This window comes from Protopterus annectens, chromosome 6.part1, assembly GCF_019279795.1.
Source record: "Protopterus annectens isolate FY-2018-M chromosome 6.part1, PAN1.0, whole genome shotgun sequence".
Classification (NCBI taxonomy): domain Eukaryota; kingdom Metazoa; phylum Chordata; order Ceratodontiformes; family Protopteridae; genus Protopterus; species Protopterus annectens.
In genome coordinates this window covers 149,628,379-149,644,157 of record NC_056738.1, presented here as the reverse complement: position 1 = coordinate 149,644,157, position 15,779 = coordinate 149,628,379, and the positions used below count along the sequence as shown (strand labels likewise).

Sequence of the window (15,779 nt, the reverse complement as noted above, 5' to 3'; positions counted from 1 at the left end):
AATGAGTGCCAGAATTTTTAATATGGAACTTTGAGGAACATGATTTTTAGGAAGCGGGTGGGGTACCTTCCTCAAGGTGGGGTATACTTGAGAGGTATTGGGCAGGGAGGTATTTAAAGTTTCAGCATCTTAGATTTCTTTGAAGTTTAAGGTCATGCATACAGCCGTTTGCAGATCAAAGCAGCAAATAGGAGGGGTTGCCAAGGTTGCATTTTTAGACAACTATGACTTTATGTTTAAACTATTATTTTGGTTAGAGTGATTGCATGGGGATTTATTGTATTGCTTGTTTATGGAAATGTTCTTTGGATCATTGGAATAGGAGTTAATCAGGCCATACTGAGTTTATAGGTTGTATAGAAATCACTAGTTGACTCCTGTAAATTTTGGTATTGAAATTAGCCTTCATATGCAGTGTCTACAGTTAATATGGTAAGAAAGAAGTTAGGCATGTCAGATTTTGGGTGGAGCTTTTGGGGTGCATTTACAGTTATCAGTTCAGGTTACTTGGTTGGTAGAGGTACCATGATCTGGTGACGGGAAGTTGATATGGTTCATAGGGCTGGGTAGGTGTTGGTAATGTTTCATGCTAGGTTACGGTTTAGATGAGAGTACTACAAGAACCATTTCAATTAGAAGTGAAGGAATTTTGTAGGGAAGATTTTGGAAGCATTGTAAGTATGAGGGTTTTGATATTTTGGGAGCAGGGAGCTTTGTAATGTTGGTGATTGCCATTTGATAATGAGTGAATTGGGAATGTGTAAGGTTGGGCATGTGGAGTAATTCATTGCTGAGCATAGGCGAGTTTTCAGGAACTAGCTCAAGTGGTTCAGGTTTTCTGGCACTTAGTGTTAGGTCATTAAAGTTTTGGAGTTAGACAATTCCCTGCAGTAATTGGGTTACTGCACATCCAGAGCTGTATAGTTTGGTGGGCTATTGTGATATGCTATAGCTGACAGGGTCCTGGGTTCGAGACTTGCTAAAGGTTTTCTTTGACTGGGTGCAGATTTGAGTTCAAGGGATTATAGTTTCTGTGGCATTTGTTATGGCTATAGGTTGTCATTCTGGAAAGGTGGAGCCATGGTTAGTGGCTTGAAGGAAGTGGACTAAAAGGGAATGTATTCTCTGAGAGTGGATGTTCCAGTGTAATACAGTGGACTCACGGGCAATCCTACTTTATTTAGTCTCATTAAGGCGTGTTCCACTGTTGGTATGTCAAGGCATGGGGTTGATGACGGGGTATACCGAATGATGTTTGGCTTAACCCTTCCCTTTATGGGAGGTAGTTGGTTGAACAATTTTGGGTAAAAGGGAGGGGGGAACAGCCTGGTCATGCTGGTTGGTGGAGAAGAGGGACAGGCTTGCCCTCTTTTGTCATCCCTCTGGTGTCTGGATGTTCATTTCAAGGATTTGGGGAAAGGAAAATGAACAGCTGGAGGAATTTTGCTGAATAGATAAGTAAGTGGAGGTAAGCACGTTGCTTATTTGGTTGGAAGGTAATTCAATGAATGGTGCATGAAGTGAGATGGGGACGCTGCTTCATAAATAAAGTAAGCGAGCAGAGGTAGGGACGCTGCTTACTAGGGCAGGATGAGTAGGTACGTTGTCCTGATTAACATTACAAGAATGCTTATGCTGTGTTGAGAATCAACTATACTATGTCCAGTTGTAATTAATAAATTTTGGTGATCAAAGCTATGTTATGGAAGTTTTAATAAAGGTCGTCAAATGTCATTTGGTGTGATGTGTTTATTGAAGGGGACCAGGACAAATGAGGTTTGGCAACAAACCAAGTTGTCCTAAGACATCTTCAAGAGGGGTTACATTGAAATATTAGTAGGAGTTAAGTGGGTTGGGGGAGGTGAAAGGGTTAAATGGAGGGAGGGAGGGATGATTGGGAGGAAATGTGATAAGGGTTGGGAGGGGCTTACGGGGTTTAGACAAGTGTAGCTGGGTAAATAATCACATTTTGGCGTGAACTTGCTAAACACCCTCCCTTTTTTGTTGGTCGGTTGGTGGGGATTGTGGTTATTTTATCAGGCGGGGTAGGCAGAGAAGAGGTACAGGCTTGCCTTCTTCTGTTCCCCTCTGGTGTCTGGATGTTCATTTCAAGGATTTGGGGCAAGGAACATGAACAGCTGGAGGAATTTTGCTGACTAGATAAGTAAGCGGAGGTAAGGACGCTGCTTATTTGGTTGGAAGGTAATTCAATGGATGGTGTATGAAGTGAGATGGGGACGCTGCTTCATAAATAAAGTAAGCAAGTAGAGGTATGGATGCTGCTTACTGGGTCAAGATGAGTAATGTCATGTCATCTTGAATTATTTGGTTGGATGGGTAATTCAATAAATGGGATATGAAGTGAGTCTTGGATGCTACTTCATAAGTAAAGTAAGCGAGCAGAGGTAATGGACGCTGTTTACTAGGGCAGGATGAGTAGGTACGCTGTCCTGATTAACCATTACAATGATGCTTATGCTGTGTTTAGAATCAACTATACTATGCCCAGTTGTAATTAATAAATTTTGGTGATCAAAGCTATGTTATGGAAGTTTTAATAAAGGTCGTCAAATGTCATTCGGTGTGATGTGTTTATTGAAGGGGACCGGGACAACCATATTTGTTTCTCTGTTATTATTAACTAATATTTAAATATATATCAGACCAAAATGTTTACAATGTACAACAAATTATATTTGAAAACAAAAGTAAGCAAATGTAAAAAAATTGTATTTTAACAGCCTCCTTGAAGTTTCCATTCCAATTTGTGTTAAGCCCTGTCCACTTTGTGTTATGGTTAGGTTAACAGAGGCTAATAATGTACTGAGGGAAACAGTGCTTCAAGGCCTCATGTAAAAGGAAGTCGAGTTTGTTTGTGAAACACTAGTGACTGGCTCTCATTTATGTGAACACTTGTATGCGATTGGCTGGATTTTCTTCAGGAGGCAGAATTGCCAGTATATTGGGATTTTCCTTTGTCCAGTAATAGAGTGGCCTCAGAGCTGAAATATATAAATAGTGGGAGTGTGGGGAGTGAGTGCAGACCCCCAAATTGGGAGCTGCAGGGGAGGCTTTTATGTGTGTATGTGTGTGTGTGTGTGTGTGTTTGTGTGTGTGTTTGTGTGTGTGTGTTGCTTCTTAATGTTGTTTCCATTTATAAGCTTTCACTTATTTGTGATAGTTGTGGGTGGCCATCACAAATAAGTCCAGTATTTGCCAGGGACCCACGTTGCGGTGTTGCAAGAGCATAGGGGATTAATTGTACAACCTCAAAATATTGTTTAAATTTGTCAGTGTTAATAAAATATCATGTTTTCTTCTGCATACAGAGATTCTGTCTGGGATCACAGCAGGGAGGATTTGGATTATAGACATTACAATGTGCATAGCATGCTAGAGGATATGGGATTTTTTTTTCTCAGTAGGCAAAACTACACATATTACTTAGTCTGTACCTGACTACAGTGTTACTGACTGACGTATACATTTCACATCACTAAAATGATAAGGCAGTGTCATTGCCATACTATCCTGAGAATGCTTGGCAGTGACTCTGGTCCTTCCCTTGCTATAATCTGTAAAAAAAATAAAAAACAGTCTGTTACTGCTCTGAGCCTATTAATCAGAAGGTCTGGCCATGATATTTTTGATCAAATAACTGTTACAGCATGTTTTTGACATTTTAAAGTCATACATAACATTACAGATCTGCACATATTCATATTTAAGTTTACTATAATGCCATATGATCATGAAACTATCAAATTCCCATATGAAGATGGGAATGCATATCTTTTAAAGGTACTATGACAACATAATTAGTAACTTATGCATTCTAATTTGTTGCAAAATTCACCTAAATGCTCTTTATAATAAAGGCTGCATCATTATAATTTGTTAGATTAGCCCTGGGTTATGGAAATGGTACAGAATGCCCTGGTTTATTTCCCTCAAGAGCAAAATCCTGAGACTGAAATCCTGAAACTGAAAATATCTAAAGCACAGTACCATTAAATATTTTGTAAATTAACCCACTGACCACCCCACTTTCCACCTTCCAATTTTATGGGCAGATGATATGGTATTATACATAGCAAATAGCTCTCTTAACATAATGAAAAGCAAACTTGAGCATTACCTTTCACAACTTTCACACTGGTTACTTAAGCATAAATTCATCCTTAAATAAAAAAGCTATATTATTTGGGATGACCCTAAAACTATATAAAGGCCCACACAACTGACAGATTCTCTATTCTCTATAACAACCAAGAAAAACTGAAACAGTGCAGCAATTCAACTATCAGGGGGTATGGACTAATCAAAATCATATATTTCCACACAACATTCAGGTAACCAAAGCAAAGATAAACAAACCTCCTTTTGTACAACTCCCCTCCCCCACAGTCAATGTGGCCAAATCACAGAGACAGTTTTTACACTGTTGAGAGGCTGGCCCTGATACTGAGTGCAGTTTTTGACCCATGATCTCTTGTCTTGAAGGATACTGAGTATCAGAGCTGATGCCCAAAGAGGTTGGTCTACAAAACCCTTCCCCCATAGAGCACCATCTAGAGTCTGCTTCTGGTTACAACTGTATACTTGAGTGAGTTTGAGGTAGAAACACTCAGCATGTTTTTCGAAAGAATTCCACAGAGATACAGGGAAACATGCAAATTCCATACAGGTATTGGCCAGAGGTCAAGATCAAACCTTGTACATTGTGCATGAGAGGCAAATACCTTAACCATTATGCCAGCTGTGTCTATTATCTCTTCCTAAAAGGACCATTAGAAATAGGGAAGGAGTCCTTCTCCTGCAAATACACCTCTCAACAGCCCAGATTGCTGCAGAATGTCCAGATATTTGGCTCATATTTACAATCTGTTCCACATAAAATATTTTTTTTTTCTGACAAATCATTGAAGATTAAAGCCCCTAAACAGTGACAGACATTTCAGTTTCAGATTTCATATCATTCAGTAAATGTATGCTAAAGTAAAGCCTGTTATTCTGGCAACTTTCAGAGTTTGTAAGAACAATATTTACAATCTGTCTGTGATTTTGGGCTTTGGTTTCCTGTTATTTTTGGCTTTATCCAGAGTTTTTGTGCTAGGATCTTGAGAGGTATGCCTACAAATAGAAAAAGACTTGACCTAATCTTTGCAGCCCTGATTGCATTTGCATTTTATTTAGTATTTTAACTTGGATTACTGAATTTTGATCCTGTGACAAATAACTGGTTTTATTTAAGCAGTGTTTTAAAGTGATTTTATATTCTGACAATGTCCAGTTAAATAGAGAGGAACAAAAACACTAAAATATATACTCAGTGTGCTCAAGGGTATGTTTTTAGCTGCTGGTTTTATTTGTTCACATTGTCATTACATTTGTGCTTTTTTGTCGTGCTTTAAATATTTGATGAATTTCTTAGTTTAAGGGAATGAAAATTCTTAAATGTTATAATAAATACATGTTCTAGTTAAAAGTGAGGTTTTTTTTTTTTTGGATTTCATACATTTGCAAGCAGCTTTGTGGCTTAACATATAGCCCACTTTCTTTTGATGTGGGAACATTAGAAAACTGTGGGTTCTCTTCCCACACCAGATGGTTAGAATTTGTTAGACAAGCAATTAATGCTGATGTTTGAGGATATGATCTTTTAACAAGCTGCTTCTTATGGTCCAGGGTTTGATTCCTTTAGTCTCCGTTTGCCAAGTAGACAGTTCTTAAGTGCAATTAGGAAATTGGGTGAGGCTTCTCAATGTTTTCCTGGACTGTATGCCTAGTTTCTACCTATTAACTTAACTAAACCCCCTTTCATGCATACTTAATTAATCTATCACAACATAATTTCCCGTTCTAAACTTGAAACATGCATATATCATCCCTTTAACAGAACATCCTCACCATCAGACACATCAGATTAGGAAATTGGCTGATCAGTGCACATTTTTTAGAAGCAAGGTCTTTTTAGTGTCAGTGAAATACAACATTTACAATGAAAACTATCATACCAACAATCTGAATACTAGTAGTAAAATGAGACATCTCTAATTCATAAATAAAAACAGGTCATACCATTCCTTCCATAGGGTCATAGAACCTTTGTATGAGCTGTACGGCTGTACTCTTTCCAGCTCCACTGGGTCCCACGAAGGCAGTTGTCTCTCCAGCCTTAATGTACATATTTAGGCTGTCTAGAATCTGAAATGATTATAAAATTATCAGTGCCATACCCTAACAATACAAACTCTGTACAGCAATGAGTGTCGGCTTTCAAACTTGTTTTAGTTTTCCACTAATGGTCAACATATATGTCAATGCTTCTTTGAAGGCTAAACAGGCCTATTAAAGTTATAAAATGCAGCAGTAAAATCCCTCAAATGTATTCATGTCAAATGCATTTTCTTGCCAAACATATGCTTACATTTTCTTTTTATTTCATCTTCTCCTTGTAATCTATTTCTTTGCTAGTTAATAGATATGGACATGCTTCCTGAGATTGGCTCATGTTTAATCAGTCAATATTTACATTTACATGGTTGTCTTAGATTTGTCCTTTTAGTTTTACTTTGTATAGACTTTTACAATTAGCAAACCTACTGGCCAATAAATTCAGCTCTGACTTTACCCCCCCCCCCAATCTTCCCTTAGGAAATACCATCACATATAACTTCCCCTGCTATCACTAGGGAACAGGCCCTTCATGCTCTCTCTAAGGCCAAGAAAACTGCATCAATGGGCCCAGACAATATCCCAGGATGCCTTATAAATAGCATGAAACATGTTCTATTAGGGCCTCTAGAATTACTATTTAACTGTAGCCTCCAAACAGGCTTCATGCTTCATGAACGGAGAACAGCGACAGTCATTCCTCCGCACAAAGGTGGGTCATCTACAGACACTGGAAACTACAGACTCATAAGTCTCACTAGTCTTGTATGTAAAGCCATGGAAACAAGTATCATGGAAATGATCAATAATGATATGGTAAACCTCCAGACACTGACCCTAACCCATTTTGGTTTTGTCAAGGGCAGATTATGCCTACTCAACCTGGTGGATTTCTTTGAGAAAGCAACCAAAGCAATGGATGAGGGCAAAATGGTTCGCACTACAGAACTTTACCTACCAAGGCATTTGGCACAATACCCCACTCAGGCATTGTTAATAAACTCAAGATGTTAGGTACAAACTCGTATGTCACCCAGTGGATAACTAACTGGCTCACAGACAAGACCTAGGAAGTTAGAATCCACCTCTACAAAGAGGCCAGTCACAAGTGAAGTCATTCAGGGATCAGTCCTTGGACTGCTCCTTTTCAGCATGTACTCCTCTGAAGTCAAGGCCAATGTCAGTGGTCTCTGGCTGACTAAATTTGTAGATGATTGCAAATTAGAAACTGTCATTGAATCCCACACTGACACAAATGTTCTCCAGGTGGCGCTGACACAGACAAACAACTGGTGTCAGAACCATGGACTAAAACTAAATGCCAACAAATGCATAATAGTATCCTTCAGGAAGTCATCCACCCCTGGTAACTATCATAGTGATAACACACCCCTTAGAGTTGACCCAGTAGTCAGGGACTTAGGGACACATACAGATAGTAATCTAGCCTTTTACCATCAAGTGTCTGCAGTAGTGAGGAAATCATTCTATGTTGCACAACTTATAAACAAAGGTATGGCATCTAAGTCCAAGGAAGTCATTGTTTCACTGTATTCAGCATTCATCAGATCTATCATTGAGTACATTGCCCCCTTTGGTATGTACTTAACCAGGCATATACAATAATTGGATCATCCACAGAGGTTCCTCACTAAAAGAATACAGGGCATAAGTAAAATGTTCTATGCAGACCACCTCAAGGCCCTATCCCTGTAGTCTATCTCCTACAGGCTTTTGAGGGGAGAGCTATGCCTGGCATACTAGGCATTGTCAGACCACACTCTGATGGATCTCCTGAATTTCCACAAAACAAACAGCACCAGAATTACCCCTTTTAAAGGCTTAAATCTTGTCCATGATATAAACAAGATCTACTGGAGAGACAGGTATGTATCTTACAGACTACCCCTTCTGTGGAACAGACTCTCCATCCATGCAAATTAGAATTCCTCCCTAACCCAACTCAAGTGCAACTTGGACAATTGGATGGCGAGCAGGAAATTCATCCCTGGTTTGGCACCTATGTCTCTAACAGACACAGGCAACTTGTAAATGGTTTATCTCTCAGGCCCTTGCTTGTAAATGTTTCATCTCCCAAGCCCCTGCTTACACTTATCATGGGTATCTGAACTTGTCAGAGATTTGGGCTGCATGGCTAGGCTTAAAATGCCCATGTGGTCATTAGCCTAGTAAAAACCTATGAACCTAGGAACATATGACATAACAAATGTGCTTGAATATGGTGCCAGTGCTGTTACTCTTATCTTCAAAAGACTGCACTGCAGTGTTTTGGGTAGTCTAGGTTCAGTGTAGAGCTTCTGTAACCAATATTTCCCTTAGTAAATGGCAGGGAAAACATAGTAAAGGAGTGTATGGCAACAACAGGAAGAGGACTGTAAAACAGGCTTTCTAGAATATGACATACTATGAATATCTCCATCAAATAAATGTGGTAGAAGCATTGCTCATTTTATTTTAAAAAAAAAGGTCCCCCTATTTTATCCTCATCGAAATTTACTCTTTAGCATTCATTTTTAAAGCATCTAAAAGAGGAGATAAACTACAGTGGTTATGTAACTGTCAGTCTCAATGCTTTTGTCCTAAATCTAGCTCCAGTACATGTTTACAAATCAGGGGATGAAATCTTAGTGGAAAGTCGGTTATAAGGATCATAAAGCAGCAAAGGGTATCAGGAAAAATTGCATTGCACTTCAGTCATAATACTGATGTACAAAGCTGTGCAAAACCTCTTACTTAATACAGTATGGGAGAGGTTCAACCTCATTCAGTTTACCGACTGAAGGTGACCTTCCTAACAGCTGTTATCTACATGAAATCATTGCAACTGCAGCTTCTATCTGTGTACTGGCAGTATATTATTTGTGTGTGCAATTTTCCTTTTTCTTCATGGCTATATCAATGTGGATTTATATTATATATAAGTAGAGGATGGGTACAGGGGCAAAACCTTCCCACACCGGGGGTACTGAAAGGGTCAACAACCTGTGGAAAATACTTTTTTTTTGCAGATTCATTGAGTTGAAGCTGCAGCCTGCTTGTTTTATCTGACTGAAGCTTCAGGGAGCTGACACTCAAAGAAAAATAGGGGGGCTTAAAACTAAGAAAATAGTTTCCCCATTAAAAATGGTTGGATTTAGGTCTTGATTTCCCTTTTCCTCCAGATGAAAATATCTAAAGCCTTATATAAGTAATTTATATCTAAACATACAGATCAACTTCCATCATCACATTATAATATCAATATATTATTGCCCTACTGGGTTATAGACTGATATACATATTCTTCATTTGGGTAACCATTTGAAATGTCGGGCCTGCAGAGGTCCCAAAATATGGGGGCTGACTGGCCAAAAAAACTGACTTAGTATTCTGAGATGCCCATTCACAAAATATTGCCTTTTCTCTGAGGTATGGAGAACTTGTAGCTGGTATATATACGTTCAGAGGTTATGGGGGTTGCAGCGGCAAAAGAAGTTTAAAGGAGGACACCGATTTTTGACATTTGCTCTTCTCCTGTGTTTTTGTTCTTTTTTTCAGCTTGTCAGCACCTGGCATTTCAAATTCCAACATTTGAATAAGGACCCCTTCATTTGATTTTATTATACATAGTGTCAATGGTAAATGACACTACTGTAAGCACATGAATCTGGGAAAGTCCAGGTTTTTGATTTGAAGACATATTGCTATACCTTGTAGGTAACCATGTAAACCTGCATATGTGGAGGATGTACCTAGGTCTGCTGGGGTCTATAAATGTCTCCATCATTATTAAGATGATTTACACTGAACTGTAGACCATTTTATAGCTGTTTCGCTGTTTTATATTTACGGTTCATGTACATTTGCATTTTCACCACTTAGATGCTCTGTCTTGGTGCCCTTTTTTACTGCTAGTCTTATCTCATGATATGGAACACATAATGGGTTTATATTTTTGACAAGAAAAAGCAGCACAACTAAAGAGATTCTGAACTGGTATATACTGTACTCTGAAAATCTGTTGTCAAGAAGATTATTAGGATGCTGATGATATTCAACTGATGTTAGAATAAGAATGCTGGAATAACTCACACAACATAGTTTAATGCCTGCATTAACATTTTTTTAAAGACATTTTTTATTAATTTAACATATTTACAATATATGCACAGAAAGGAAGAAGTTCAGCTTCACATATTGTTATATGATGACACGAATGCATTGAATCATCAAGGTAATCTTATACAATTAACACATTAGGAATCTTGATATTTCAATAGCAACATTTCAAGGTTATCCCGACAACTAAAGGTCTTACTGTGATTTATAGATCTTATTCTGATCACTTCTTTTTCAGTTTTACATAGATTTTTGTTAATTTTTTAAATTCTTTGAACATATAAACTAAGTTTGATTTCTAACTTTTTGTAATAACTTTTCTGGCAACTGCCGAGAGAGCCCAAAAGAGTTTTTGCTCTTTGGCTTTTACAGATACAGGAAGTGGAACATTCATTAGTATTACTGATCAGTTAAAGAACAATTATCAGACCATAACCCCTTAAAATGTACATCTCTTCCCAATATACATTTCATTTTTCACAATCCAAAAACATGTGTCCAGTCAGCTTTTACATCTTTATTACAGCTCCAACAAACTGAAGAAGTCATTTAGTAAACTTAGAGATTTTATATGGCGTAACAAACATTCTATGTATATTTTTCCATATACAAACAACTTTCCAGTATAAACTTTGTAGAAGTTTGACTAACCGATTTAAATATCAAAGCTTTAGTCTTACTATCTATTGAGTTACTCAATATACCACTATCTAAAAAGTTTCAGAATTTTGCATCAGAGTTATTATTATTATTATTTATAATTAACTAACATAGTTTGGAAACGCTTCATTTGTATATCAATTGACCTTTGATAGCAGCATTCATGTATTCATATAATGGGGGAATAATGTTCTGTTCCTCTTCACTCATATTATCCACAAATTCATTTAATTTCTTACTGATGGATAATATTAAGTGATTAGCAGATTCATCCAACTTATAGTCTTTCATTAAATATTGTGGGAACTTAGCTTTTCCTTTTTCAAAACAATCAGACCATAATTCTAATTTATTCCTTTTTACTAAATTTATTTTAACATTGTTCTGATTTTTCTTAAATCTAGAGGTATCTGTAATAGGAAAACAAAGAAAAATTCTGTTTTGATATTAATGGAGTTTTAAAAACATATGTCTTAACTGTTTTAAGTATTGATTTCATACACACAGAATCTAAACATTAAAATTAATTTCCTTCTAAGGTGAATTTTGTTAACCAGATGAAAGGATTATTACACATTTCTAATTTAACATCTTTAATACATTTTTAAAAGTTTAGCATAATCTGCCCCTGGATGCTTTTCCATTGACTATTGTAGGTTGACTCTATCCAGAGTATAATAGAGTTAAAACGTGCAGCAATAAAATAAGATTCTACATCTGGTAAGCTAATACCACCATATTCCCATAATCTTTTATGATTTCTATGAGCAATTCTTGGCTTTTTAGGATGCCATAAGAATGAAGTTAATGTTTTTTCCATTTTCTTTAAAAGTTTTTTGTCAGATATTAAAGCTATTGAATGCAATATATGTATGTATGTGTGTATATATATATATATATATATATATATATATATATATATATATATATATATATATAAACAACTAAAAAATAGTGTTTAAAAACTGCTACGAAGTAATTCAACTGGGTAAACACTATTGATAAGATACCAAAGGATAGAGCTCAAGCCGACAAGCAATAATACCACCAGTTTATTACAATTAAAGTAGCATAAGTTCCAAATACATAACGGATCTAGCGCTTTTATCCACTGCAATGTGGACTTCTTCAGAATCAATTAATTAATCATCAGTTGGCTCATTTATATGTTTTTTGGTGCCAAACGCGTATTTCAAACTTAAAGGAACATACTGAATAACAACTTTTAGAGTATAATTTATATCGCAAGTCTGATCTATTTAAATGTGCTGAAAAGTTGGAAATTACACATACTAATTATTGCAATAAATATTAATTCTAAAAAAACACACAAAAACACTTCATACAATTCATTCATATATAAACACACAATAATAAATAGCAGTAACTTGATTGTAATGCATTTATAACCCCTTCCTGCGGTAGTGGTGCTGCAGTAGCATTGTCGCCTCACAGCAAGACTTTGTCGCTTTCGATTCTCAGCTAGAGCGTCTTCTGTGTGGAGGCATGCATGAATGGGCGTGCTTTCGTTGAAGGTTGTGCATCAGGGCTGGTAACTCGGCACGTAAAAATCCACTACCAAACATTAGTGGACCGGAGTTCCGCTGTGGTGACCCCTAACCGGGATAAGCCGAAAGACACAACATACTGCTAATAATAAATTCCTATCTAAAATTGTTTCATATATATAAGTATAATAAAAATACATTTGATAAAAATGTTTTTACATTAATAATCTCTTCCATATGGTATAAAAATGTAATAATATGAAAATAAATTAATATACTATCTTATTACAAATGAAATATGAATATACTAAAAAATTAACACTTGATACTATTACAAGTTAAATGATCTCAGTTTCATTCAGATCTATTTCATACATAAATGTGAACAAGTTATAATATATTGTAATGTTGGTCTATATAATTCAGGTGTATAGTTCACCTTTCCTTATGTGTATCTCTGTAACATAGGCTTTATAGTTATATAGTCATTTAGACCTGGTGTAGTTGAGGCGCCCATTAACATTTTCCAGCTCACTTCTCTTTCTCCTAAGATGGCTTTATTGTTGCCTCCTCTGTTTCCCATACTTATTTGTTCTAAAATAGCAAATCGAAATTCGTGACTGCTCCCACATACAGCTTACATGTCTAGAAAGTGCATTAGTGCTGTCATTTTTTTTAATCGCATAAATATGGTCATAAATTCTTTTTTTGAACATTCTTTCTGTCTTTCCTATATAGAAGCTTGGACAGATCAAACATTTTGCCATATATATATAATATTTTTGGTATTACAATTTCCATTGTGGAAAATTACTTTGTTCCTATTTATATTCTCCAGTATGATATCTTCTTTTTTTTAATATGGCATGACATTGTCCACAGCTTCCACATTTCTTAGTTCCCTTTTTCCGCTGATTTATTTCCCTCGTTAAAGGTCTCCTCTCTAAAGTCAACTTCATGTTAATTCTCATTTTGTATACAAATAGAGGGGTCTCACCTACTATATTCTTAATTTCCTTATCCACAGTAAGAATGTTCCAATGTTTGCTTAATATTTTTTTTATTTGTTTTGACTGAGGCGTATATTCCAATATACAAGCTCTATTATATTTAGCTTCACCTTTACTAGCTGTAGACCTATTTAGTAGTTGTTTGCCTAATACAGGTATATATTTTTCCCCATTCATTGATTACATACATTTTCATCTCATTCAATAATTCCACAGGGTACCCTCTGGTCCTAAATAATTCTTTTATGAATTCTATCTCATCAATCATTTCACTAAATGTAGATGTCATCCTTGCCGCTCGTATACACTGACCCTTAAATATACTCTTCTTGGTTTTATAAGGATGGTTACTGGAATACTCTAGATAATTGTTAGAGAAAGTGTTCTTCCTATAGATGTGAGATTTAAATCCATTAATTGTACTGGAAATAAAAGTATCTAGATACGCAATACCCTCAGTGCTATAACTGTATGTAACTTTTAAATAATGACTCGTACTGTTCAAATAATCAATAAATAATTCTATAATATGTTCAGGTCCATCCCATAAGATGAATATATCATCCAGAAATCTTGAGCAATGCCTAATATACTTGTAATATTCACACGTAAATATTTTTTCAGTTTCCCAATCTAGCATAACTAGATTGGCAAATATAGGGGCACAAGCGGCCCCCATTGTCACTCCTCTGATTTGTTTGTAGTGTTCTCCTTCAAAATAAATATAATTATACTCAAGTACAATTGACATTAGTTCCATGATTAAGTTTATCTGGTCCCATTTCAAGTTTGAATTTTGTCTAATGCTGTTACAAAAGCTCTCCAACCCTTCTTGCTTAGGGATACATGAAAATGGGTCTATCACATCTACTGTGATAAAAATAATTCCCTTTTTCCACAATTCTGGAGTTAATTACCTAGGAACATCCAAGAGTCCTTGACTAAATGTGGAATCTTGTCATAAATATGCTTAAGCCATTTGTCAATAGCTATACCTAATGGAAAAGTTTTTGAATGGCTTCCTGTTATTATAGGACAAAATGGTGGATCTGTTATATTTTTGTGCACTTTTGGTACTCCTACTATTGTTGCCAGAATGGGGTGCTCAACAATCAAGAATTTGTATGTGTCACTAGTTATACGTCCATCTAGTAAAAACTCTTCTAAAAACATATCAATAAGTCTATATCCAATGTTTATTTAATTTATTGACACTGAGATATAATGCCGATTCCAATAAAATTTGAAACGTTTTGTTATTGTATTCTTGTTGATCATATATAACTATCCCCCCTTATCCGGCTTCATTATTCTAATGTTTTTATCTTTCTTGAGCCATTGAAGTAAGTGCATTTCTTCATTAGATAAATTACTTTTCATTTTTTTTTTTGTATTTAACCTCGTTCTGCAAACTGTATATCTCTTTAGCCATTATTTTTTCATAGATGGCTACATTAGGGTGGGTAAGGGGTATATAAATGCTTTTTTTCTTTAGCCCTTCCTTCTCTACCAGTAAGGGTTGGTTGTTAAAGTGAATGGCTAACTAAATTTTCCTAAGATATAGTTTAATCTCAGTAAGACAGTCCACTACATGAAATTTCCTCTTGGGTATATACTTCATCCCTTTGGAAAATAATTTGAAATGCTCGTCCTCAACCACTAAACTAGTATAGTTGAAAATGTTGAAGTTGTTTTTACTATTAAGAATGTCATCTGGGTTGACCTCATACATAATATTAACAGCTTTTGAATCAAACAATTCACATGAACTGTTCATTCCATCATTATTCTCTGTCACATATAGTCTCTCCATCCATGATTGTTGGAATGTCTCTGTCCCCATCCCTGTCTGTTCCTCCTCCATTTCCAATTCCTTTTCCAATCCCCCCTGGTTTTGTTTCCTTTCTCCATAAAAATTTACATTCTCATCTAGATGTTGTTGCTCCCTATTGTATGCATGTGATCCATATGTATCTCTCTCATCCTCCTTCCTCCACATCCTATTCTTCCATGGATAGGCTTTATTTGCTTTATAATCCGAAATATCCCTGTTAATTTTTTTGTTTTTCTTTTGAAAGATATCCTGAGCTTTCTTGTCAGCCAACATGTATTGTTTAAAATATAATTTCTCCCATTGTTCAAACAGTAAGTCATTAGTTATAGATTTATTTAATTTCTCAACTTTTTCAATCAGTTTGCACAATTTCTCATCATTCTTCTTAATGAATAATTTCATGTAATCAAAACCAAACTTGTTGAATAAGGCATCAAATTCACCACAAGCTTGATCATTTAACCATACACT

At 36.0% G+C, this 15,779-nt stretch overlaps 1 protein-coding gene across 1 annotated transcript in view; it reads right to left on the bottom strand.

Annotated features, from left to right (window-relative positions):
* The window catches only part of ABCB11 (ATP binding cassette subfamily B member 11), a 991,743-nt gene that overhangs the window by 302,366 nt on the left and 673,598 nt on the right, over positions 1 to 15,779 (bottom strand). Inside the window, exon 14 of the mRNA XM_044075586.1 lies at positions 6,082 to 6,207. Within this exon, the coding sequence (XP_043931521.1) occupies positions 6,082 to 6,207 (126 nt within the window). The remainder of the gene's footprint in view (positions 1 to 6,081; positions 6,208 to 15,779) is intronic.